The sequence below is a fragment of the Anomaloglossus baeobatrachus genome, chromosome 6 (genome assembly GCF_048569485.1).
Source record: "Anomaloglossus baeobatrachus isolate aAnoBae1 chromosome 6, aAnoBae1.hap1, whole genome shotgun sequence".
In the NCBI taxonomy this organism is placed as follows: Eukaryota; Metazoa; Chordata; class Amphibia; order Anura; family Aromobatidae; genus Anomaloglossus; species Anomaloglossus baeobatrachus.
Genome location: NC_134358.1, coordinates 496,766,526 through 496,793,142, shown reverse-complemented (window position 1 = coordinate 496,793,142; position 26,617 = coordinate 496,766,526). Strand labels below are relative to the sequence as shown.

The 26,617-nt window shown below is 47.7% G+C and overlaps 1 protein-coding gene across 10 annotated transcripts in view; it reads left to right on the top strand.

Annotated features, from left to right (window-relative positions):
- KMT2C (lysine methyltransferase 2C) overlaps positions 1–26,617 on the top strand; it is a 440,610-nt gene that overhangs the window by 122,917 nt on the left and 291,076 nt on the right. For all 10 annotated transcript variants that reach the window (XM_075315430.1, XM_075315433.1, XM_075315425.1 and 7 more), the window contains 2 exons: positions 11,967–12,112; positions 12,191–12,300. In XM_075315430.1, coding sequence (XP_075171545.1) covers positions 11,967–12,112; positions 12,191–12,300 — 256 coding nt within the window. The remainder of the gene's footprint in view (positions 1–11,966; positions 12,113–12,190; positions 12,301–26,617) is intronic.

Sequence of the window (26,617 nt, the reverse complement as noted above, 5' to 3'; positions counted from 1 at the left end):
TCCCAGTGTTCGTGTAAGGCCTAAGCCACACGGAGAGAAAATCGATGTGAATGGAGTGCGATAAAACATCACATTCCACTCAGACAAATCCTAGCCTGTGTGTCAGTGCACATGAGCCATTATTTTCTCAGCCCTAATCGGACCGAGAAAACAATGGCAGCATGCTGCGGGTGCAATGCGAGACTTTTCTCTCGCACCCATTCAAGTGAATGGGGCGAGAGAAAAATCGCACTGCACTTGCGGTACACCGGTGTACTGCCAGTGCAGGGCGAGAATGGCAATAGCCGGCTACAGAGGAGAGAGGGAGAGAAATCCCTCCCTCCCCTCCTCCGTTTCGGCCCGCCCCTCCGCAGCGCTGGCCCACCCCTCACAGCACCAGCCCTTCTCCGCAGCTGAGGTCCGCTCGCAGGGTCGGACTTCAGTCGCATGCATACTAGCACGACACTTGGCTCCTGCTGTGCTTCCAGCGCGAGCCGAGTGTCATGCGAGCATCGCACTAGTGCTCCGTGTGACCCCGGCCTAGGGGTCCCTGAGTTCTGTTTGAATGCAGTAATGTTTGACCATCACACATGCACTTCTCCTATGTCCGCCGATCCTGTAGTGCTAAGCATGCATTTACACAGGAAAATCCTAATTCTCATGATTAGTGCAGGTCCTAGCTGTTGTGCCCCATCCAGCACACCCTTATTACCTGTCCTGGGAATTGGTGATATGTTTTAAATCTATTTTATTTTTATTTTTTCTGTGCATGGTCAAAATCTCTTCCTATAGCTCTTCTTGCATGGTATATAGCCTAAATGTGTGTGCCTATTCTGGTCAATAGGAGCTGGATAGATGGCTGCTGTAGACCCACACGAGCCGTAGTTAGTTTGGAACAGAGCTATAGAGGCTGTAATAATTGTTGTTGTTGTTGTTGTTGTTATTAGTGACCTGATTGCAATAGGTTATGACAGAATGTGTGTGGACAATAAGCTTTTCACAAGGGGTCTTGTATTTTTTTATGGCAATAAATGGCTTTGGTGCCCATGATAGAGATCCATTTTGAATGAAGCCTATAGACCTCATTGTATCGGAAATACATGATATACACGGAGAACTGTCAATCAGCGTGTGTGGGCGGAGTAAGCAGGACTCTCACTGGCTTTCCTGGGAGTCTTGCTGGGATAATTATTTACTTTTACTTTATTTACTATGTACAAGGGGTTGTCTGAGTAGTGGACAGCCCCTTTAAAGGGAACCTATCACCACTTTTTTGGCCTATAAGCTGCGGCCACCACCACCAGGCTCTTATATACAGTATTCTAACATGCTGTATATAATAGCCTAGGCCGGGGGTATAACATAAAAAAACACTTTATAATACTTACCTAATGTTCGCTGCGGTGGGCCTTATGGACGTCTCCGTTGTCCGGTGCCGGCGCCACCTCTTTCGGCCATCTTCGTCCTCTTTCTGAAGCCGCGGTGCATGACGCAGCTACGTCATACACACTCACCGGTCCTGCGCAGGCACACTACAATACTTTGATCTGCCCTGCTCAGGACCTGATTGCTGGCGAGTGTGGATGACGTCGGACCCATCATACACCTCGGCTAGAGAAGTAGGAGCACAAAGATGGACAAAAGAGGCGGCACCAGACAACGGAGACGCCCATAAGGCCAACAGCGCAACCGTTAGGTAAGTATTATAAAGTGTTTTTTATGTTATACCCCCAGCCTGGGCTCTTGTATACATCATGTTAGAATGCTTTAGATAAGAGCTCGGTGGTGGTGGCCGCATTATAGGCCGAAACGGTGGTGACAGGTTCCCTTTAATCTTACTCTGGAGCTTTCTACCTCAACCAATAAGAGTCTTCCCAACTCTGAAGCCCCCAAACACGAGCTGAGCCCACCTGGTCACCTCAGCCACAGGAGCTTCTTTTGAGCCTCAGCTACCGCCATCGTCTTAGATTGTAAGCCCTCATGACCAGGGTGCGGTCTCCTGTCACTCACTCCTGTTAATGGGTTTTATTTTAAGAATATATGATTATGCTATTGTTGTGGGGTTATCTCCTTTATGTTTGGTGTCCTGGGATTAATGAATATTCACACAAGACCATTTGTTCAGGATGTTGGACACTTGTTCTCCGATGTGACGGTTTCTTTGGTCTTCACTGCGGCGGGTGGTGAGGTGTATAAAGCTGAGAAGGAGCTGGTCCCCGGTTTTCCGCCTTTCTGTGTGAACAGTCTCCTGTACTGGTAGCAGGTGCTGTATAGGGTCAGTGCTGCTTGTATTATGCCTCATTTTGTGGTTCCTGTGTGGGCGCTGGCATTGTCACATATGCGGGGAGCGGCAGTAGATGGAGGGTGGTCAGGCTGTGAGATTGCGGTCCAGGTCTTCTTGCAGCTAGATACTGCTACTATTAGTCTATACTGGTTTCCATCGCCCGCGTCGCAGTAATATCCACAGAATCATTGCATTGTGCCTTCCTATGTAAACACTCATTTTCACAGCAGAAAATGAAGTAAGTGGAGCTTTTTTCTGAGCTGAATGAAAAGGGCAAAAGAACAAAGTGAAATTGCTACGAGACTTGGTTATTATAGGTGGGGGCGGCTGTGCGCTCTGAGGATTGTGTTACCTGTAACTGCTCTGCAGTGCTGCTCCTTCACTTTACCAACACAGTGCGGTTTATATACCTGAATAATGTAGCATTAGGTTAGATAAAGCTATGTGGAGGGGACCTGTCGCACCTTTCTACGGTATATGTGTTCACAATTTTATTTAAAATCAACAGTTTGGACTGCTTCTGTATGTCTACAAGTCCTCAAATTAGCACTACACCAGTTTGAATCCGGGGCACGTATACCCGGCTTCATAGTGCGCATGACCGAAGTCCGGGGATCATGCGCACTGAGCTGAAATCTGGCATCGGGCGCGGTGGCAGCAGAGGTGAGCGCGGCCATGCCTCTGACTCTGCGCATTCATTTGCATGTAAGTGCACACACACACAGGGGCGTACTTACATGCGTAGGGGGCCGATTATCCAAGGGAAGTAACGCCTTGCAACTAGTCAATGGCCTCATTAGCATATAATTAAGGATCTTTAGAAATAAAGATTTCTTTATGTATGCTACTAGATGCAGGGACAGTTAGGCAGGGATTAGCAATATACACTCAGAACGGATCGTGATTCTGGGTGCATATTGCACCTGACCGGTTCCCTTTAATATGGGCTCACATATGTAAATCAACATGACCCCACATGTAAATGAAATCTTACATTTCAGCACTAATATTATATCTGAGCCGGTCATATACGTTTCGCTATTGAAATTTTTGAATTTCCAGTATACGGGGAAGCGAGGCCTAACCATCGTGCTTACTTCTTCCAATCATTAAAGGGAGTTATCTGGGAAAATTACATTGATGACCTATCTGCTGTTATAAGAGAACATGGCAGCCGGTGGGAGACATTACCAGTGGTTCCCAAACTCCAGTCCTCATGGCCCCCCACAGGTCATGTTTTCAGGATTTCCTTAATATAGCACAGGTGATGCCTTGGTAATGATTCCTTCCATCACCTGTTCAATACTAAGGAAATCCTGAAAACATGACTTAAGAGCCATGAGGACTGGAGTTTGGGAAATACTGCATTAAATGGAGCGACACAGCTCCACTTAACATGTAGTAGTCACTGCTGGGCACCGCAGAACGGCTTCTGTTACCATTCTATTGATCAGCTCCTGTTTTCTTGTATAGGGGCCTGTAGGGTCTATCGAAGCCGCGTTCTGGCCTGAAAGAGATGCATTAGGGGCTTGTGACAACTTCTGTTTTCCACCCAGTCAGAACGGAGTGACTCCAAAAAAGGCTGAAAACTCCGGAGGGTGAGTTGAAGACAGAGGACGGGGTCTTGGGTTTAAAACACCACTCTAGCGGTTATAAAAACCCCAAAGCAAGACTGGTGCTTTAAATGTATATTATTGGGATTTTATGTCCTATACCAGTCATGGTGAACCTTTCACAGGCCGAGTGCCCCTAAAGTGTATCCCTAAACTCATTTTTTTTTTTACAAAGTGCCAACATGGCAGATAATTACAGTAATTTATTTTAAATTTCCCTTTGCAGTCTTCTCTTCTCCTCAGCAGGGGGCTCACGCTCATGCATGCTTACCACACATTGAAGCTCAGCCTCTCCCACTGCCCTTTCCAGGCACAGCAGTTGGATTGATCTTTATGGAAAACAATACAGCATATTAGACACACAGGCAGATTTTAGCATGGGATGCAATCAGATTTCACCCTGAAATTTACAAACATCTCAAAATCCCATAAAGGCATACGAGTTGCTCTCCTCCCCCTTCATTATCTAGTTATGTCCCCCTTCCTGGGCCAAGTCTTGGTAAACACGTCCCCCATCCTGATATATATTTCCTACATTCTGGTATATATTTGTCCCCATCATGGCCCCATCCTGGTAAATGTACCTCATTCTAGTAAATGTACTTCATCCTGGTAAATGTACCCCATCCTGCTAAATATACCCCATCCTGGCATATTCCCCCATCCTAGGAAATGTACCCCATCCTGGTAGTGCTCCCATCTTGGCATGTTCTCACATCGTAGCATGTTCCTCCATCCTGCCATGCACCCCAATCCTGGCATGCATGCCCATTCTGATATGTTTCCCCACCCTGGCACGTGTCCCCCACCCTGGCACGTGTCCCCCACCCTGGCACGTGTCCCCCACCCTGGCACGTGTCCCCCACCCTGGCACGTGTCCCCCACCCTGGCACGTGTCCCCCACCCTGGCACGTGTCCCCCACCCTGGCACGTGTCCCCCACCCTGGCACTTTCCTGCGTCTCTGCAGTTCCCCCATCCTGGCACAGCCGCACAGTTTATTTTTTTTTTGTTTTATAAAAAAAAAAGCATACTTGCCTTCCAGCACCTGCGCCACCGCTGCGCGCTGCTGGGTTCTCAGTTCCCGCGTGGCCACCAGACGTCATTACGCCGGCGCCACTTACTTACGCTCCCGATGTCTCCTAGGCATCAGGCCTGTGGCCGAGGAGAGATGTCTGCTCCACTCCAACACAACTTTGAACTGCCGGTGCGAATGCGCCAGCAGTGCAAAGCGTCAGGATGAGGCGACAGCGCACGGGCCAACAGAAAGGGCTCTGCGTACCCAGTCTGGCACGCGTGCCATAGGTACGCCATCACTGTCCTATACCAACAAAAGTAGCAAGTATTTGTTAAGTGTAAAGGAAATGAGATAGTTTGGGAAGTCTTTTGGGGGTACGTTGCTACTAGCTTTAAATATCTAGAGGTTGATGTTTCTTCTTTGCAAAATAGCTGTAGTTATTAAGTCTTGTCACAGATTATCAATGGACTGGACTTAAGGGTTCTCGTACTAAGTTCAAGGGGTATGCATACTTTTCCATGAATATATAGTGTTAGCTATAGGTTGTGTGTTTGTCACATTTCTACTGCACAGTTTTTGCTGGAAAAATGCATAAAAAGAAAATAAAAACTACAGCAAAAGAAAAAAAAAATCCCTGATGCGATAAACATGCATAAGCTGTACCAAACAAGTGACATCACACTTTTTCCCCCCTTTTTTTTTTTTTTTAAATTGTCATGCACTATAAGGGCTTTTTCTCATTCCAATGAATTGGGAGCTTGGTTGCGAGCTGATTTTAAGCATTTTTTTTTATGTGGCTTTTGGTATAAAATGAATGTGAAAATCCGCATCAAAACCTGTGAGCACGGCCGACTGATGCCTCTGGACCCCAGGAGCGGCTTGTAGAGGGGTCTCATCACTCCTGGAGTTGGTCTTGGAATCCACGGCACAAAAGATGCCGCGTAAACTGAAGGCTTTGAAGACAGCGACGCACGTTTTATGGGGCTTTCTTGCACTGAAGAAAACATTGTCCACTTTAGTGTCCATGAAATAAACATAACCTATTTCTACCTACTGTTAGTGACCAATGAAGGTTCCTATTGAATATCAGAAAACTGGTATTCGACTGTGATAAAGTGACATATTGGAAATGTTGTCTCGAGGAAAAAAAAATAAATGTTACTGGCTGCCCTTGTTTTGGGCCTGCACTGATCGGTGGTGACACCAGCACTGCCCGCAGTTTGCTGCCGTTAGGCTGCTTTCACACTACATTTCTTTAACATGCGTCATGAACGTTTAACGCAAAAACGGATCCAGTGCAAATGCATTTTCATTTCAATGGATTTGCAATGGACTCGCGTCAACATGCGTTCACATGCGTTTGCGTGCGTTATAGTGAGGATCCAGCGACTTGCAGTTTTTTTTAACTTTTTTCAAAAACGCTACTTGTAGCGTTTTTGAGCTGCGTCCAAATACTGCAAATTGCTGGATCCTGACTATACTGCATGCAAACGTATGTAAACGCTGTCATGCTGATAGACAGGATCCTGCTTGCTCTACTGAGCATGCCCAGAAACCAGCCTTGCGTGATCAGTCTCTCTCTCCCCCCTCCCTCTCTCCCCCCTCCCTCTCTCCCCCCTCCCTCTCTCCCCCCTCCCTCTCTCCCCCCTCCCTCTCTCCCCCCTCCCTCTCTCCCCCCTCCCTCTCTCCCCCCTCCCTCTCTCCCCCCTCCCTCTCTCCCCCCTCCCTCTCTCCCCCCTCCCTCTCTCCCCCCTCCCTCTCTCCCCCCTCCCTCTCTCCCCCCTCCCTCTCTCCCCCCTCCCTCTCTCCCCCCTCCCTCTCTCCCCCCATGTCCCCCCTCCCTCTCTCCCCCCTCCCTCTCTCCCCCCATGTCCCCCCTCCCTCTCTCCCCCCATGTCCCCCCTCCCTCTGTCCCCCCATGTCCCCCCTCCCTCTGTCCCCCCTCCCTCTGTCCCCCCATGTCCCCCCTCCCTCTGTCCCCCCTCCCTCTGTCCCCCCTCCCTCTGTCCCCCCTCCCTCTGTCCCCCCTCCCTCTGTCCCCCCTCCCTCTGTCCCCCCTCCCTCTGTCCCACCTCCCTCTGTCCCACCTCCCTCTGTCCCACCTCCCTCTGTCCCACCTCCCTCTCTCCCACCTCCGTCTCTCCCCCCCCCTCCCTCTGTCCCCCCTCCCTCTGTCCCCCCTCCCTCTGTCCCCCCTCCCTCTGTCCCCCCTCCCTCTGTCCCCCCCTCCCTCTGTCCCCCCCTCCCTCTGTCCCCCCTCTACCCTCCCCCGCCTGAGAGCAGAGGGCGCTCGTAACCAAGGTAAATATCGGGTAACTGCGGGCTTAGTTACCCGATGTTTACCTTGGTTACGAGCCTCCGCAGCTGTCAGATGTCGGCTCCCAGTCTCACGTTCAGTTCCCCTAACTCCTGATCACATGACTCCAATGCCCGCCCATAAGCTTAAAGTAACAGGATCCTGCAAAATAACACATGCGTTTTTCTTTGCAAAAACGGGATGCGCTTTTGAAGCAAAAAAACGTTCATGACACATGCTAAACAAAAGTGTGAAAGCAGCCTTACAAAGCCGCCATCTAATGACATGACTCACTGTGTAGTGACCACTCTGTTCCAGGCTTAGCAGGTGCAGGTTTAGGAAGATGATGCGATCATACAGGGAATAATAAGAGTAATGATAAAATGCGTCTCTGGGCTAGCCGTTGGATTTGCAGGCGCCGCTCACCATGGTTTCGGCTTGTATGTGAGCACGGAGGCGCTGGCACGTTTCTGGACTGAGCGCTTTCTGCGGCTGCCTCTCATCCCGAGCGCTTCCTGGAGCCTCTCTGAAAAGAGCCAAATTGATTTATCTTGGAACAACTGTAGTGTCCCCGTGTGCTGCTGATGTAATCTCTCCGAGCTCCGCTGTGGACAGTGGCCAAGACCCAGCACTGAGCCTCTGTTGTGCGGCACACATCTGATTGGCTGGCACAGCTGGCACCGTGCCAGGGTCATGGTCAGAAGGGAAGTAGAAGACAACAATTACAAAGAGGACAGCGTCTCCGCAGTCTTATGTGGAGCACCTATTTATATTTAGTCTTTACCCTTTAGCTGCCATGCCATCTTCATAAATCATAGCATTGGATTCTGAAGCTTTCTCTTCTGGGGTTCTTTCTTCCTTTAATGTGATTAAACCCAAAACTTGGTTATTTTGCTCATCAGGAAAACTGCTGGTGTCAATATTTATTTCTTCCTTTGTTCCCTTGTCTAGTATTCTCCCTAGAAACCACGACAATTAGCTGGTAATTATCATACGCGCCCCATAAAATCTCAGGGAATTCGTTTTGCCAGGGGGAATTTATGTTCTTGACCAAATTGTGTGTATGATCCAATGCATACCACATCTGTTGCTAACTAACCAGTTGGGAAATTGTGATGTTTTTCTGCTTGTTCTATATGTTGGGAATGGTGCTGATGGGAGACGGCCTCATCCCCAGAGCTTCTGGTAGAAAATACTTGTATATCCCTATATGAAATACAGATCTTGCTGGATGGCATTTGTATTCCAGCTTTTGGGTTGCCTGGTTAATTAGAAATACCATGTGAATGAAATGAAGATCTTGAAAGTATGAGGTTCTGAGCAGGGGTACACCTACACTACAGTTCAAAAGTTTGGGGTCACCCAGACAATTTTGTCTTTTCCATGAATAATCATACTTTTTATCAAATGAGTTGCGTAATCAATAGAAAATATAGTCCAGACATTGACAAGGTTAGAAATCTAGGTTGTTTGGTTAAGGGGTTAATTTAATAGTTTGGTTTTTGGACCATTTAAAGGTTGTGCACCCCTAATGTAAGGTGTATGGCCACCTTTAGTGGCTGCCAGACAACTGTTATGGGGTACCTACAAAATTCACAAAAAGTATAAAAAAAATATTTGGCTTTCACGTGAAATTTATGTAAACTGTTCACGCTATTTGATATTTTTATCATGGAAGTAGGGCATTTATGTAGAATCACGCAATGGGGATTTCCTCATCCTCAACAATTTATTGAAACAAAAGCCAGCGACAGTGGTGGGTATATCCCCCAAATAAATGTTAACGTGTCAATAACTTGTCATGTGGCCTGAGCAACAAGTACAGCTTGACAACTACTTCTCATGCTCTTCACAAGTGGAGTTATTGTCTGCTGAGGCATGGCATTCCACTCTTCTTGAAGGGGGCAGCCATGTCATTGAGCATCGGGGGTACAGATTTAAGAGCGTCTACGTGATGACTCAGCTGCTCCCATAGGTTTTCTATGAGATTCAGGTCTGGAGAAAGTGCAGGCCAATCCATTTGAGGTTCTCCCCAGTCTCCCAGCAGCTGTTCCCTCATGATGCGATCTCTATAATGTGGAGCATTATCGTCCATGAGAATTAAATTAGGCCTGTGTTGTTCATGCAGAGGCACAATGACTGGATTAATGATGTTATTCAAGTAGTAGCAGCTGTCCCTGAACCATTCACAAAGTGTAGGGCAGTTCTGTATTGACTAGACACACCTGCCCCATATGTAACCCCACCACCACAAGAAGGCTTGTCTGGTGACAACAGTGGCTGATGCATAGCGCTTTCCTTGACGTCTTAACATCGTTGGCGGCCATCGTTTCTGCTCAGCATGAATTAACTTTCATCACTGTAGAGCACTGAGGCCCACTGGTCCATTATCCAGAAAGACGAGGACGCTTATGCCTGGTGGTGTGCTCAGGTACCTTTGCAGGTCGTCTACCACTCGGAGTATGCTGATGTAAACAATTTTGAATGGCCTGATGTGACACTTGAGTGCCTTAAATGTGCCTGGAGTTGTGTGGCATTTATCATCCGATTCTGGAAGGCATTGTTCTCAGTGAAGCGGTCTCGCTGTTGGATGTGGCCATAGTATGTCCACTTCTTTGGCTTTTTTGGAGTCTTCTCATCTCTCTGTATCTCTGTTGTAACCTGCTGATGACACTCTGTGACACTGTAAGCTCAGTCGCCACTTCCATCTGCGAACATCCCTGTTTGAAGCCTCGCAATGGTGAGATACTGTTGATAGAATTGTTAGGTGTCGTATAGGCCTCATTGATGTCAAAATGTGACCAGCAGGATGAGGAGGACTGTTTAAATACCAAGTTTATTTATTGGGTGATTCATGGATCAAGCACCTGTTGTGAATTTTGCCATTAAGCTCCTTGTTAGTGAACAGCAAGTTGTGCAAAAACTAATGAAACATTGAACAATTGGACATTTGCATTCAACAGTTTAGAGAAGGTCACAGTAGCTTCACCTGAAAGCCAAATCTCCCTTACTTTTTGTGCGTAGTGTCCAGTCTTCTGCTGAAACATTCGGGTTTGGGTGACTCTTCCTCACTTTGTATGAGCACAATAACACTCTACTGTGGCCTCAGTAAGTATCTTCAGGGTCTGCGAATGGGCCCAAATACAGATTCTGACGTCACTCAACAGACTCTGCCAGAAGAGCAATCACGACAAGTTAATTTGTTTAATGTTTTTTTTTTTTTACCTTCCTTTGACTTTTTTATTTTTGATTCCACTTCTGTCTTTGGAGTTACTGAATATTGATGTATCTGTGAAAAGTTATTGCTATTGCATATCAATAACTAAAGGTATCTGTCAAACCCTCCCACCACCTCCCCTCACACCATAGTCCGCTGTTGTATTGTTGGATAAGCCTAGGATCCTATATTAGATATGGAGAAGAAACAAGGAGCGTCTTGTCATAAGCAAACAGGACCGCACTAGGTCGGGGGCTGGGAGGGTTGATTCCTTGAGACTAGTCTGGTCTCGGATCCTGTGATCAGGAGACCATGATTAACCTCACACATGGAGATCCTCTTGGTGCCACCACATAACATTCACGTCCCAGCGACAGGTGAACTCTCCGCACTTCATCTGTGCTCTCCACTTTCCCAAGCACGCTGAAAGTCTCACATTTCAGTACCAGTGGTCTGATTTTCAGGTGTCTCTGAGCTGGTGGGAGGAAACTGGCTGCTATGATGTCTTGTTCACTGTGACATTATGGATTCCTGTCTTTATGTAACCCATGTTCAGACGCATCACCAGCAGCATGGTGGACATAAAACCTAAGTGATGTGAGCAGCATTGGGGAGTGATACATCTACTGCTACTGTAGAAGGGAACAGTCCCTCCTGGCTGCTCCCCTCACACTGGATCTCCCTTCTCTTTCTCGTAACGTGGACCATGTAGACCTATTGTCCGCAGACTCTGATTTCTTCATTCAAGGTGGAATCAAAACCGGAATTGTTTTCTGAAAAGTAAGTTAGAGGCACTAAATAAGGATTGCGTTCTTCGTCAACTGCAGGCCTTAAAATCCATACTTACCCTACATGCCTGGTGATGGGATGGATTTTTCCTGGTTGGATGTCAGTGCTGTGCTCTGCGCATGGATGGTACGCTTACACAGAGTGGATTACTCATTGATTTCTGCGCCCACAGACCACCTCCTAGTGTTTTCAATGGGAAATCTGGATTGCTGTTCATATGGCTGCTGGTTTGAAAGTGGCTTTAATAAGTGACATGTCACTTGGGTAAGTGGTTTTTGCTCAGAAACCAGGAGCTATAGCCACATTTGGATTAGACCTATTGAATTGGGCTAATCCGCTTGCAGCATTAAAAAGTGCAAATTCACAGTGGATATCTGAGGGTCAGACTTGGATTCCTGCTATGAATTTCAGGACATATACTTTTTATTTCCCTCCTACATAATACATCATGTGAACAAAGCGTAAGCTGCCTCCCCTCTGAGCGTGAGCATGGCTGCATTCACCCTTTAAGAATGAAGACAAGAAGGTGAAGACCTTGAAAGTGTAGGTGGACTTATAGAAGCTAGCCAATATTCTGAGAGTCTTCCTTGTGCCGCTGGATGAGATGTCTTTCTAACTTATGTATATATATATGTATGTGTGTGTGTATCTATATATAAAATTGTAGGTATCAGGAATATTTTCCCCTTGTCTTCAGACTCTGCTGCTCTTTCTCATGTCCTCCTGTAGTAAGGAGCCGCACAGCATTAAGTCCATCTCTTCTTTTTTACAGAGTAAAATCCCCACTACACGATGTCACCTATACAAGTGTAAGCACCCAAACTGCATCTGAGGAGCAGGGCAGCAAATTCTGGGATGAATTGTCTCAAGTTGGCCTTCCTGACGACATCCACATCCAGTTCTTGTTTGAGTCTACAGGTAAGATTATTAGTTTTATGTTTCCTTGTGTGAATTGTTCACTTTACAGCACATGCTCAGCAATCCTTTCTCCCATAGGTCATTGCTGGGCTCATCAGCGCTGTGCAGAATGGTCACCAGGCGTGCACCAGTCTGAAGATCAGAGTTTGGTCAACGTGGACAAAGCGGTCATCTCAGGGAGCACAGAAGTGAGTTATTGCTGGCTAGAAACTGGCTTCACTTTATTTCTTTATATATATTTTATGCATCACTTTTGCTCTTTATTAGAAGATGCCCTTCCGTGTATTTGTCAAATGAATTCTATACTGTCACGTCAATCCACAAATGTAAGGGAAGTAAGCCGTTTATTCAGAGGGATATTGGATACTGTGGCTGCCCTTGCACCAAATATGGTAGACACAGGCCGTAGCTGACTGGTTGGCGTCCAGTCCCATCTCGTACGCTTGCCTGTACATCAACTGAACTGTCCCATGCCCTATTGTTTGCAAGTTCAAAGCTGTAGATTGAGCCTGGCGCCATCGTATTGCAGCCCAGTGCTATGTGCTGGCCTACATTTTGGCCTACATTTTCCGTCTATCACTGCTGCTTTCTGTGATCATAGCAAGCAGTCAAGTCTTTTCTGGCGGCAGCATCGGTGAGCGGTGTCAGGGCAAACAAATAGGACTTTCTGTTGGTGAGAACAGGTGACTGCTGCAGCGTGGTGCCTGGGTCTGCTGTCACCATTCCCTGGTAATTACTATGATCAGAGCGCAGCCTGCAGTGATATGACTGCTCCACTCTGATCACTGTAAGGACCAGTGAGTGCTGACCAGGGCTGGTGTTGGGGCCTGATCATTCTCCCCCTAAATGTCTTTTTATCTTATTAGGATCTCCAGCTACTGAAAGTTGTATCTTTTTCTAGGAAAGCTGAGCAGCAAGCTTTCCCAAAGACCCAGCCTTCGCAGAAACAGATACACCTAACCGCAGCAGGAGGAAGTGTTAACGGGGGGATTGTGGTTTGTGCCTCCCAACCCCTGGTCACCAGCCTTAGTCACCGCTCACCACTAAATTCCCCCTCATTCCCTCTCTGAGCCGTACTAAAGATCAGTCTGACTAATATTCAGCACGGCTCGGATCCTGGCTGCTATGAAAGTACCGGTATGTTTCTCTCTGAAACACCGCAGCTTTTCTGAGCCAAACGTACCTGGCTGAGATCATGCAGCCAGTACCTGATGCAAACAGTGGGCAGCATGCACCAGCTGGCAGATTCACATTAGGGCTATGTGCACACGCTGCAGAAAATCTGCTCACAAAAAAACTGCACCTTTTTGATGAAAACATAAAAAATAAAAAAACACGCAGGTTTTTTCGCATTTTTTTTATTTTGTGAAATCAGTGGGTGGAAGGGCTAAAAAATGCAAGACAAAAATGCACAAAGAATTTACATGCTGCAGCTTTTTAGTTAACCCAAAACTGAAGGGGAAAAAAAAAACCACAATATGCATACAGTTTGCTGAACATTAAATGGAACCTGTCATCAGATTTGGGGCCTATAAGCTGCAGCCACCACCAGTGTGCTCTTACAGACAGCTTTCTAACATGCTGTATATAAGAGCCCAGGCCGCTGTGTAGAACATAAAAGTCACTTTATAATACTCACCTAAACGATCGCTGCGGTGGAGTTGGGCCATATAGGCGTCTTCGTTCTCCGGTGCCAGCGCCTCCTCTTTCGTCCATCTTTGTTCTCCTTCTGAAGCCTGGGTGCATGATGCGTTCTACGTCATACACACTCGGCAGTCCTGTGCAGGGGCACTACAATGTTACGATGTGCCCTGCTCAGGGCAGATCAAAGTGCGCTTGCGCAGGACCTCAATGCCGGCGAGTGTGAATGACGTAGGACGCGTCATGCACCCCGGCTTCAGAAAAGGACGACAAAGATGGCCAAAAGAGGAGGCACTGGCACCGGAGAACGAAGACGCTCATGTGACCAGTCTGCACCGCACCGACCATTTAAGTATTATAAAGTGATTTTTATACGTTCTACACAGCGGCCTGGGCTCTTATATACAGCATGTACAGAGATGTATAGCACAGCTCCATAGACTGTGTAGTGGCTGCTGCCGGGTAATGCAGATCGAATGCCATTCTTTCCAGTAGGAGCTGATCGTTCGTTCCCAGTGCTGCGGAGCACCGCTCTGTACACTGTGACATCCAGCCACCACTGGAGGGGATAACAGATTATCTACTGGCAACTTGACCCCGATCGTGAGGATAGTTTACCAGTCTAAAAGTAACGGGCAACCTCTTTAACACTCCTGATGATCCCATACTGTAGTTGGGCAAGCCCAAGAGGACAATACGGTTTCCTTCTTGTACTCCGCAGCTTCCTCTCCCGTCACTCTCTATTATTTGCCCCTTAGGTAAAAGAAGCTGCAGTAAAGTAAAGAACACTTGTCCCAACCGTTCCCCTTCTCTGAATAGACAGTATAGCAGAAAGCGGTGCTATTTTCTGACTTTCTACATTGTTTTTGTGGCCTACCTAACTTCACATTTCCAAATTCATTAGTCCAACCCAGATTCTAATTAGTCTAGAGATGCCACTTCAGTTCCACTCTCTCTGTAGACTGTATTGCTGTACACTTTCCATAGCTGAGCGGGCTGTGTACATGGCAGTCTTGATGTTTCCTTCTAAAATATTGCCAGCTGCTGTAGAAAAACACATCTGCAAGCAGATTTTAACAATACCCAGAACTGTGTAGAAAGCATACCTGCTTCCCAATTCATTAAGTGTCATGGTTTTGCCAAGACAGCTGCTTATTGGGACTAAAGCAGGTAGAGGAACAGATGAGCAGTTTACAAGCATTAAGAAAACAGCTGTTTTCAGATGCTTGGATCACACTGATACCGGCAGCGATAAAAGTTAATGTGCGCAGTGTCAAAGAAGCTTTTATAATCCTGCACTGAATGTGTTCTGCAGCGGCATCACTACAGAGGGTTATCACTAATGTGGAGTCACGGCCAGGCATTCTTATCGAAGTGCATACACAGCCAGATTACATTTTGTACTTGAAGAAAATACAATCGCTATAAGCAAAGTAGCATAAAGTTTTCCAGGTACATTTGCACAAAGTTTTGAACAATCTCAGAGGCCTAAAACACACTTCCGCAAAAAAACGTCCGTATGACACGGTCCGTTTTTCGGGTCCGTGTTCCGTTTTTTTGGGGCGTTTCTCCGGTACGTATGGCATCCGTGTGATGGCGTATGCGAGCCGTGTGTACGTGTAAAATGTCCGTGTTTGTGTGTAAAATGCCCATGTATGTGTACGTGGAATGTCCGTGTGGAATGTCCGTTTGTGTGTTGCACAATGTCGTTGATACATGTCGGCTGACAGCAGACAGAGTTGCGCGATGAGAATGAACTCAGGTGAACTTCACCCGACTTCATTGTCATGCCGCGGCTCTGTCTGTGTGCCGCGTACTGATTAGCGGTCACCTGTGAAGGATTCACCAGTGACCGCTAATCCCCCGAGTGACTGAAGTTAGTAGCCCTCTCTCATACTTACCGCTCCCCAATCACCAGCGCGGCGAGGAACAGCTGTGGAGAGAATACGCGGCAACAATTACTTTGAATATGCCGGCCGCTCATTAATCAATCTTGTATTCCCTGCTTTCCCCGCCCACCGGCGCCTATGATTGGTTGCAGTCAGACACGCCCCCCACGCTGAGTGACAGCTGTCTCACTGCACCCAATCACAGCAGCCGGTGGGCGTGTCTATACTGTGCTGCCAGCGTGAGCCGAGTTTCATGCGAGGATCGCACTAGTCCCCGTGTGGCCCCGGCCTTAGGCAAAGATTATTTTTGGCCAGGCTTCTCCGAAGAGTTAGTGCATATAGTTTGGTCCCACTGGTTGCTATGAGTGATGAGCGAGCATATTGGCAACTGCTCATTATTTGATCGTGCATCCGGGCGCTCAAGTTTAACTTCCATTATACTCCGCATTTTAGTCACACCCGAGCACATAAGCTCAACACTAGTTTCTACCAGTTCAGAGCTGATGACTCTCCTGGTCAACAGAGAAATAAGCATGAAGTCTTTCATCTGTTACATTAATTATCTTTGGCCAGCCGCTGCATCTATGGTCCTTAAGGTTGCACATTTCCTGGTTCTTCTTCATAAAAGCTCGAGCAGCACATATTAAATCCTCAATCTGCTTTGAAATCTTTGCTTGGGAGAGACCTTGCTGATTCAGTATAACTACCTTGCATCTTGTTGCGGTGTTCAGTGTTGCCATTGTGTATGATCAGTTACTTGAAACTGTCTTCCACAACCTCACCTTTTATAGAAGAATTTGGCTGTTTCTCACCCATTTTTAAGCTTCCTACACAACTGTTTCGTTGTTTGAAACAAAAAATTTAAATGATCGTCACCTTTCTGGTATGTTTAATTAATCATACAACTAACTACAAGGCAACTTTTGCTGCATGAGTCTGAGTGACCAAAGTTTGCTCAATTTTGCTCTTACATCGCAGCTCTATAGAAAACAATAGGGTCCTATTATGACATCTACGCAACTCTGACAAGCAGGTTATACAAGGGGCTGCTAAGTCTTTGGCTTAACCCATAAACAAACAAGATGGGATGATGAAACTTTACATTTATTCCACATACTCTATCAACACACTTCTTACATCGGTATTCCAAGTTCTGTAAGCCTAAAAAAGAAGGTTTTTGGTTGTGCCTAAGACCAATAATCCGTAGCAGCCATGGCATCAGAAGTGGTGTGAAATTTAGTACCCTTGAGGTGTTCAACAGGTTTGAAAACAGATGAAACTCAGTGGGAGCTAGATCTGGTGAATAATGGGGGTGGTCAACCAGCTGGAAGCCCAGCTCTGCCAGTTTTGCCATGGCCGTTTATGCAGTGTGAGCGGAGGTGTTGTCTTGCAGGAACAGGATTCCTTTGGACATCTTGCCGCACCTTTTGGCCTTCAGAGCTGACTTCATTTGGTCCCCAAGTTTAATGTAATACCTTGCATTGATGGTGAAACCCTTTTGAAGGTAGTCCACTAGCAGCATGGCCTGCTTATCCCAGAACACAAACTTCATCACTTTAGTGGCTGATTTTTGCACTCTGAACTTCTTTGCATGATAAGAACCACTGTGCCTTCCCTCTTTTGACTGCTCCTTGTTTTCAGGGTCATACAAATAAATCCAGGTCTCATTCATAGTGACCAGTCGATCCTGGAAGTTCTTATCAGTCCAAAAACGCTGTTAAATAGACCAGGAAGTTTTCACTCGCATGCTTCTCTGATCTGTTGTCAAACATTTGGGGACCCATTAGCAGATAGCTTCCTCATGTCCAAATGTTCAGGGATAATGGCACAAATGTGTACATGGGAAATCCCCATGATGTCTGCTATTGCTTTAGCTGAAATTCATGGATTCTCCAGTATCAGGTTGTGCACCGCATCGACGATCTTTGGAAGTACAACCACTCTCGGTAGTCCAGGATGTTCCTCATCATTGGTGCTGAAGGGGCTTGTTTTAAATTTGGCAACCCAGTTCTTAACTGTGGAATATGAAGGGCATTGATCCCCCAATGTCTGCGACATATCACCATGAATATCCTCTTGCAGACTTTCCTTGCAGAAACAAGAATTTTATCACTCCTCTGCTCTGTTGCTGTGAATATCGCATTAGACTTCACCATTTTGTTTTCCTGCATGCGTAGAACACTGTTGCCATAAGCAACAAACACAATATTTTGAAAACATCTATTAGACACTTTCATGTGATGGAACATTTGTTACCATAGAAAAAAAAAAAAAGATCACAAAGCCAAAGACTTATCAGCAGCTCCTCGTACAACATACGGAGTTGTTTTTTTTTTTTTTTTGTGATCTGCTCATTGAGGTAGTGTAGGTTTTGCAAAGTGGATGAATTCACTTCGAGTATTGCACTGTGGAACTTGGCAGCAACACCGAGCGGACTTCTGCTGCAGGACAGATATCATGGCCAAAGTCTTCTTTTAGCCCTAGCCTAAATCCAACAAAATCCCTGACTTGGCGCAAGAGTACATAGACGAACTGAGGCAGTTTTTAACAAAAAGGCCGGTCACTCCAATTATGGATCTGATTTTGAATTCTCATTTGTTCTTCACTTTGCACTCCGTTTACTTCTTCTGTATTTGTGGAAGCCTTCTTACTTTGCAGCATCTTTCCATACACCTGCATAAAACTTTTGCCTATGACTATACTGTGCAGAATTGAGTGGCGTTGTACTTTCTTACCTTAGAGCTCTGTGGTCATATTACCTTGTAGTTTAATGAAATTGCAAATGGTTCACAAAGAGCCCATGAGCGTCAGACAGGGCAAAGGCAGCGCCCGTCACCGATGATTGTGGCACCATTTGTTCGCTGTATCACGCGGAGCGGTGTGATGGATCGGTCCCTGTGTAAAGGTCACAGCAGCCGCAATGTGTTCATTCATGTGCAAGACATAAAGGTTAAAAGAGGGGAGAGGTAGGTAAGGCAGGAAGCCGGGCAGCCCCGGCATATTCTTCACAGTTATGTCTTTCCATTAGATGCTCTCAGATTCTCACTTCATTTAGCTGGACTGTGAAATGTCAGCAGGGCAATCTCTCCATATTACTGACAGCTTAGTTTAACTTTTTAATTGGCAAAGAGGAGGGTTTGTTTTTTTTTTTTTGGTCATCTTTGCTTTTTTTTTTTTGGTTTCTTTTGCATGCTTAGGGATTTTCAGGCATCTTTCAAAAATTGGCAAAACGTAAGGAATATGATAAAGGAAAATGAGCATTATTTACTCCTTGAATACTCCATTGCTCCTGTAGTGATAATATTTCAAAGATCAATCACATAAACACTGCAGCCAATCGGTGTGCATGAATGGGATCTGGCACACCAGGTCTTTGCTACCTCATCTGAGAGCATTTAGGGACAAAGGTCCTGATTCCGTCAATGTATCACTTCTTGAGCTGTAGTTTTTATAAAATAACTGATTTTTTTTTCGGGAGATTATTAGAGGACTAGAAAACCTGCAGCTGAGTAGCCCTCCAAATTCATGAGCTCTGTATATCCCCGGGCGTATAGCGTTATACAGAGCTGAACATTCAGGGAACTATTAGATCTACAATAGATAGATGCATAGATTTTATTTACATGACAGCAAGCAGACTAGTAAGTGACACATCACTAGAATCAGGGTCTCGACCCCTACTTTATGCTGCAGTCAGATGGCGTAGTAAAAACGGGATGATGGCAACAGATTGAGAAGCGAGATGCATGGGAGGAGTTATAGGCAGAGCTCCGCCCCTTTACCTTTAGCTCCTCCCTCTATCTACATAGAATCTCCTCAGTAACAGCTGCCATCTCCTATCTCAGTAATGGGGAAGTCTTCACTGAATACAGATTTTACCTCCGCAGAATTTCGATAATGACTGATCAATTCTGTCAGAGAGAAGCAGATTTCTCTGATAAGATATAGTAGAGTTGCTTATTTTCATTTGTGCTATTGATTTATTAAATCAAAATTAAAATGACTGCCACACTTTAACTACAATCTGCTGTACATGACTGTGTGGGCCTGTGAATTATGGATCTCGTCATACCAGGTGCGGTGGTATCACCAGCTGGCTGTTTGTGGGTTAAATATGTGTATTTATTTATTTATTTTTTTTTATAGAACAACCACCACTCCGTGCAGAGCATTGCAATTTGGGTATCCATGTTACTACCACTTATATAGTGACAGACAAGTTGGTTGCTCGTAACCATGGATACCTAAGCTGCAATGCCCTGCACATGAGGTAAGAAACACGGTTATATCAGGAGCACTATACTACATCTCTAATTGGAGGTATTTGCTATTATTATGCCTACTATATATTGGGATAGCATCTTGGATATCAGAATACCCCTTTAAGGCAGCTATACTATTAGGGTGCGTGCCCATGATCAGTGTTTTGGACGCAGCATGCTTGAGCTGCGTCCAAAACAGTGTTGTACAGTTCAAGCACAGTGGATGGGATTTCTAGATATCCCGTGCCCACTATGCTTGTTTTTTCACCAGCAAGCACTGACCTGTGGTGCGTCTTTCCAGACCGCAGCATGTCAACTGTTTGCTGCGGATTCACATGCATCCTCCGTAGGGAGAACACAAGCGAGAGACCACAGCGCACTGAGCCCTGATCGTGCGTACAAGCAGCTCTGGTCTCCTGCGGAGGAGACTCGTGGCCCCGCAGGTCAGGACCCGCTGCGTTCAGGACTCGGTGAGTCCTGATCATGGGCACATACACTTAGACTTGCATCTGCTGAACCCACCGGTATCAGTGGGCCCTGCCGACAGTTAAATATATCTGCAGGGCCTCCCCACGCTCCTATCGATGATGGGTGTTGTGCATGTCTGATTTTGGATTGTTGATCTTTTTATTCTTGGTGAGATAAGCCACCATCATATGTGTCTATCTTTTGTCTCACAGCTTCATCCAGATGTCCATTTTTACACATTGGTGCGTTTTAGGTATTGGATTGTTTACATGTCTGTCTTTTTTTTTTTTTTTTTTGTTTTTTTTTCTGTTTGTTTTTTTTTTACAAAAATGTTTTTGATCCAAGTTACGGATTTCACATTTCAGTGTCAATGTATCTGTGGGGGAAGAAAAAAAGATATAACAGATGCCATCTATGGTGAGTCTGTTTATTAAGTGGATAGGAGAAGGAAACGAAAAAAGATTTTTTTCAGCCTACCCCTTAGTTTGTTGAAAGCTCCACTGGTGCACGGCCTGTAGACGGAGATCACATCTGGACAATAGAATAGGAAAAAGCGTTAGCCAGCACCAAAATACACGAGAATAAAAACTTTCCTTTTATTTCTTCATTTAAAAAAAGTGAGACAGTGCAGATGAGAACATAGCGTACCTTACGCGTTTCAGACCTCAGAGTCCTTAGCCTATGACTAAGGACCCTACGAGGTCTGAAACACGTCAGGATACGCTGTGTTCTTATCTGCACTGTCGCACTTTTTTTAAATGAAGAAATAAAGGAAAGTTTCTATTCTCGTGGGTTTTGGAGCTGGCTAACTCTTCTTCTGATTCTATTGTCTGGGTAGGAGAAAGTTGGAAAATGTGGCCGCACTGATGGTACAAATGGACACTGACCAACATATGGCTGAAAAGTGGATCTTGCTCCCTGATGAAAGCTGTATATGAATGAGGCCTAACACATGAAGTAGAGCGCAAAAACAATTTCTTTTTCGCTCCTAATTGGGAGACCCAGACAGTGGGTGTATAGCTACTGCCTCTGGAGGCCGCACAAAGAACTACACTTAAAAGTGTAAGGCCCCTCCCCTTCTGGCTATACACCCTCCCGTAGGAGTACAGATTCCTCAGTTTTAGCTTTGTGCGCAAGGAGGTCAGACACGCACGCATAGCTCCATTGTTTTTAGTCAGCAGCAGCTGCTGACTATGTCGGATGGAAGAAAAGAGGACACATATAGTGTCCCCAGCATGCTCCCTTCTCACCCCACTTATGTCGGAGGTGTTTGTAAGGTTGAGGTACCCATTGCGGGTACGGCGGCAGGAGCCCACATGCTGATTCCTTCCCCATCCCTTTTTACAGGGCTCTGGGTGAAGTGGGATTTACCGGTCTCCAGGCACAGAGACCGTGCTCCATCTACAGCCCCTGGAGAAGATGCTGGATGGAGCGGAGTACATCAGGGACATGGCCCTGCATCCTCAAGGTACTCTGTGTCCCCGTGTATCTGGCGCTCACACCGCAGCATGCTGGGTGTTGTAGTGCGCCGGGGGACATCAGCGCTGCGGCGCCTGTGCCATGGCCTCATTCAGCTTTGCTGAAGCAGGCACATTTATGGGAATAGGACGCGCCGGCCGCTGGGACTGCGGCGCGGCTGGCACTTGTAGTGCGCCGGGGACTTCAGCGCGGCCTGCGCTTTTACGGCGGCCGCGCTGATAACTACAGTCCCCGGCTTTTGCGGCCTGCTTCCTTTCGTTCCCGCCCCCACACCTGCCAGTCAGGAGAGGGGCGGGACGCTGCCCACGTCCAGAACTCGGTCGCGCCGGCCGCTCGAACAGCGGCGCGGCTGGCACTTGCGGTGCGCCGGGGACTTCAGCGCGGCCCGCGCTTTTACGGCGGCCGCGCTGATAACTCGAGTCCCCGGCTTTTGCGGCCTGTTTGCGTTCGTTCCCGCCCACAGACCTGCCAGTCAGGAGAGGGGCGGGACGCTGGCCAGGGCATCAGCGCTGAGGGCTGGAGTCGTTTTTACATACTCCAGCCCTCACAGTCAGCACAGAGGGGACACTGTTCCCGCACTTTTGTTTGGGAACTCCCACGGACCGCCCCTCTCCACAGTAGCCGGCAGCCATTCTTGCAGACACGCTGAGCTGCAGAGGGGAGCCGGGGAGACCCAGACAAGGCATTCAGCAGCCTCTTACCCGCTGTTCAGCGGGCGGTAAGCAGCCCTCAGGGCTCACCCCCTCTTGTGCTCGTAGTATTCTTAGTATTTTGTTGCTACAAATACTTGGTATTACATAGCGCTGGTCGCCCTTTGGCTATAGACTCTCTCATATGCAGAGAGCCAGCAGCATGTCGCCCGTAAAACGCAAGGGTGCCAAGGCACAGACATTGTATGCTTCCTGCACCGCATGTGGGACTTTTCTACCGGCAGGCTCCACGGACCCCCATTGTGTGCAGTGCTCGGCCCCTGCGGCGCTTGCACAGTCGGGACCTCTGCTGGACGTGTCCCAGGGTGTACCACCTGTGAATGCTGTCCAGGTGACAGGAACTGAGTTTGCAGCTTTTGCTGACAGAATGTCTCTCACTATGTCACAAATTCTTGACACATTGCGAGCTAGGCCTGTACTTCAGGCCACGGACACTGTGCAATCATTGCCCCCTGGTCCCCCTCAGCTCCAAGCTCCGGGACGGGCATATACACCTCAGGGTGAAGACTCTGACTCGGACGATGGCCCCGGGCAGCCTAAGCGGGCTCGTTATGACGGGCCTTCACATTCATCTCAATGGTCTGGATCCCAGCGGGATGAATCTATGGGTGATGAGGCGGACTTAACTGATCAGGATTCTGATCCTGGGACCGCTCTCAATCTAGATACACCAGATGGTGACGCAATAGTTAATGATCTTATATTTAACATCAATAAGATGTTGAATATTTCCCCACCAGCTCCTCCTGTAGAGGAGTCAGCTTCGCAGCACGAGAGAATCCATTTCAGATACCCTAAGCGTACATTAAGCACTTTTCTGGACCACGCTGACTTCAGAGACGCAATCCAGAAACCCCACGCTTATCCTGAAAGGCGTTTTCCTAAACGACTTAAAGATACACGCTACCCTTTTCCCTCTGAAGTGGTCAAGGGTTGGACCCAGTGTCCAAAAGTGGATCCTCCAATTTCCAGGCTTGCAGCCAGATCCTTGGTTGCTGTTGAAGATGGAGCGGCACTTAAAGATGCCACTGACAGGCAGATGGAGCTCTGGCTGAAATCCATCTATGAAGCGATTGGAGCGTCATTAGCGCCTTCTTTTGCGGCCGTATGGGCACTCCAAGCTATCACGGCCGGGCTTGCGCGAGTCGACTCTGTCACACGTGCATTTGCCCCGCAGGTAGCACCATTGACCTCGCAAATGGCGGCATTCGCGTCGTACGCGATTAATGCTGTTCTTGACGCTACAAGCCGCACGGCAGTGGCGTCAGCCAACTCAGTTGTTTTGCGTAGGGCTCTGTGGTTGAGACATTGGAAAGCAGATTCTCATTCCAAGAAGTGCTTAACCAATTTGCCTTTTTCTCGTGACCGATTGTTTGGAGAGCGTTTGGATGAAATCATCAAACACTCCAAGGGTAAGGACTCTTCCTTACCGCAACACAGACAAAACAAGCCCCAACAGAGGAGGGGTCAGTCTGGTTATCGGTCCTTTCGAGGACAGGGCAGGTCCCAATTCGCCTCGTCAAAAAAGACTCAAAAGGACCAGAGACGTTCAAATTCTTGGAGGTCTCAGTCACGCCCAAAAAGACCAGCCGGAGGAACCGTTGCCAAAACGACGTCCTCCTGACTTGCGGTCTCCGATGCCCACACCCGCGGTCGGTGGGAGGCTGTCCCACTTTGGCGACATTTGGCTAGCAAATGTCAAAGACCGTTGGGTGAGAGATATTCTATCTCACGGGTACAGGATAGAGTTCGGTTCTCGTCCGCCAACTCGTTTCTTCAGAACTTCTCCACCACCAGACCGAGCCGATGCTCTGTTGCAGGCGGTGGCCGCTCTAAAGGCGGAAGGAGTGGTGACCTCCGTCCCTCTTCAGGAACAGGGTCACGGTTTTTACTCCAATCTGTTTGTGGTCCCAAAAAAGGACGGATCGTATCGTCCCGTCCTGGATCTGAAGTTGCTCAACAGACACGTAAAAGTCAGGAGGTTCCGGATGGAATCCCTACGCTCCGTCATAGCCTCAATGTCTCAGGGAGATTTTCTAGCATCAATAGACATCAAAGATGCGTATCTCCACGTGCCGATTGCACCAGAGCATCAGCGTTTCCTACGTTTCGTCATACACGACGAGCACCTACAGTTCGTAGCGTTACCCTTCGGTCTGGCAACAGCCCCCCGGGTCTTCACCAAAGTCATGGCAGCAGTAGTAGCTGTTCTGCACTCGCAGGGTCACTCGGTCATCCCGTACCTAGACGACCTGCTTATAAAGGCATCCTCTCAAGAAGCATGCCAACACAGTCTGAAGGTGGCGCTAGACACTCTCCAGACTTTCGGGTGGATTATCAACTTTCCAAAGTCTCATCTAACCCCGACCCAATCTCTGACTTATCTTGGCATGGAGTTTCATACTCTATCAGCGATAGTGAGGCTTCCACTGGACAAGCAGTGCTCGCTACGGACCGGAGTGCAATCTCTCCTTCAGAGCCAGTCGCACTCACTGAGGCGCCTCATGCATTTCCTAGGAAAGATGGTAGCAGCAATGGAGGCAGTCCCGTTCGCGCAGTTTCATCTGCGCCCTCTACAATGGGACATTCTACGCCAATGGGATGGGAAATCGACGTCCCTCGACAGGACTGTCTCCCTCTCTCAGACTGCCAAGGATTCTCTACGTTGGTGGCTTCTCCCCAACTCATTGTCACAGGGAAAGTCGTTCCTTCCCCCGTCCTGGGCAGTGGTCACGACAGATGCGAGCCTATCAGGGTGGGGAGCGGTGTTTCTCCACCACAGGGCTCAGGGGACGTGGACTCAGGAAGAGTCCACCTTGCAGATCAATGTTCTGGAAATCAGAGCAATCTACCTTGCCCTGCGAGCCTTCCAACAATGGCTGGAAGGCAAGCAGATTCGGATTCAGTCGGACAATTCCACGGCGGTGGCGTACATCAACCACCAAGGGGGAACACGCAGTCGCCAAGCTTTTCAAGAAGTCCAGCGGATTTTGACGTGGGTGGAAAGCAGAGCGTCCACCATATCTGCAGTTCACATCCCAGGCGTGGAAAACTGGGAAGCAGACTTTCTCAGTCGCCAGGGCATGGACGCAGGAGAATGGTCCCTTCACCCGGACGTGTTTCAACAGATCTGTTGCCGCTGGGGGTCGCCGGACGTCGATCTGATGGCGTCACGGCACAACAACAAGGTCCCAGTTTTCATGGCACGGTCTCACGATCACCGAGCGCTGGCGGCAGACGCCTTGGTTCAGGATTGGTCGCAATTCCGACTCCCCTATGTGTTCCCACCTCTAGCATTGTTACCCAGAGTTCTCCGGAAAATCAAGTCCGACTGCCAGCGAGCCATACTCGTCGCTCCAAATTGGCCAAGAAGGTCGTGGTACCCGGATCTGTGGCATCTCACGGTAGGCCAACCGTGGGCACTACCAGACCGTCCAGATCTGCTGTCTCAAGGGCCGTTTTTCCATCTGAATTCTGCGGCCCTGAACCTGACTGTGTGGCCATTGAGTCCTGGATCCTAGCGGCCTCAGGTTTATCTCAGGGAGTTGTTGCCACAATGAGACAGGCTAGAAAACCATCCTCAGCTAAGATCTATCACAGGACGTGGAAGATATTCTTAGCGTGGTGCTTGGCTCAAGGGTTTTCTCCCTGGCCATTTGCATTGCCAATTTTTCTTTCCTTCCTGCAGTCTGGGTTGGAAAAAGGTTTGTCCCTTAGCTCGCTTAAGGGTCAAGTCTCCGCGTTATCCGTATTCTTTCAGAAGCGCTTGGCACAGCTTTCTAAAGTACGCACGTTTCTCCAAGGAGTTTGTCATATCGTTCCTCCTTACAGACGGCCATTGGAACCCTGGGATCTGAACAAGGTTCTCCTTGCTCTTCAAAAGCCGCCTTTCGAGCCTTTGAAAGAGGTTCCCCTTTCTCGGCTTTCACAAAAGGTAGTTTTTCTTGTAGCGGTCACGTCTCTTCGAAGAGTGTCCGAGCTGGCGGCGTTATCTTGCAAATCTCCCTTCCTGGTATTTCACCAAGACAAGGTGGTACTGCGTCCAATTCCAGAGTT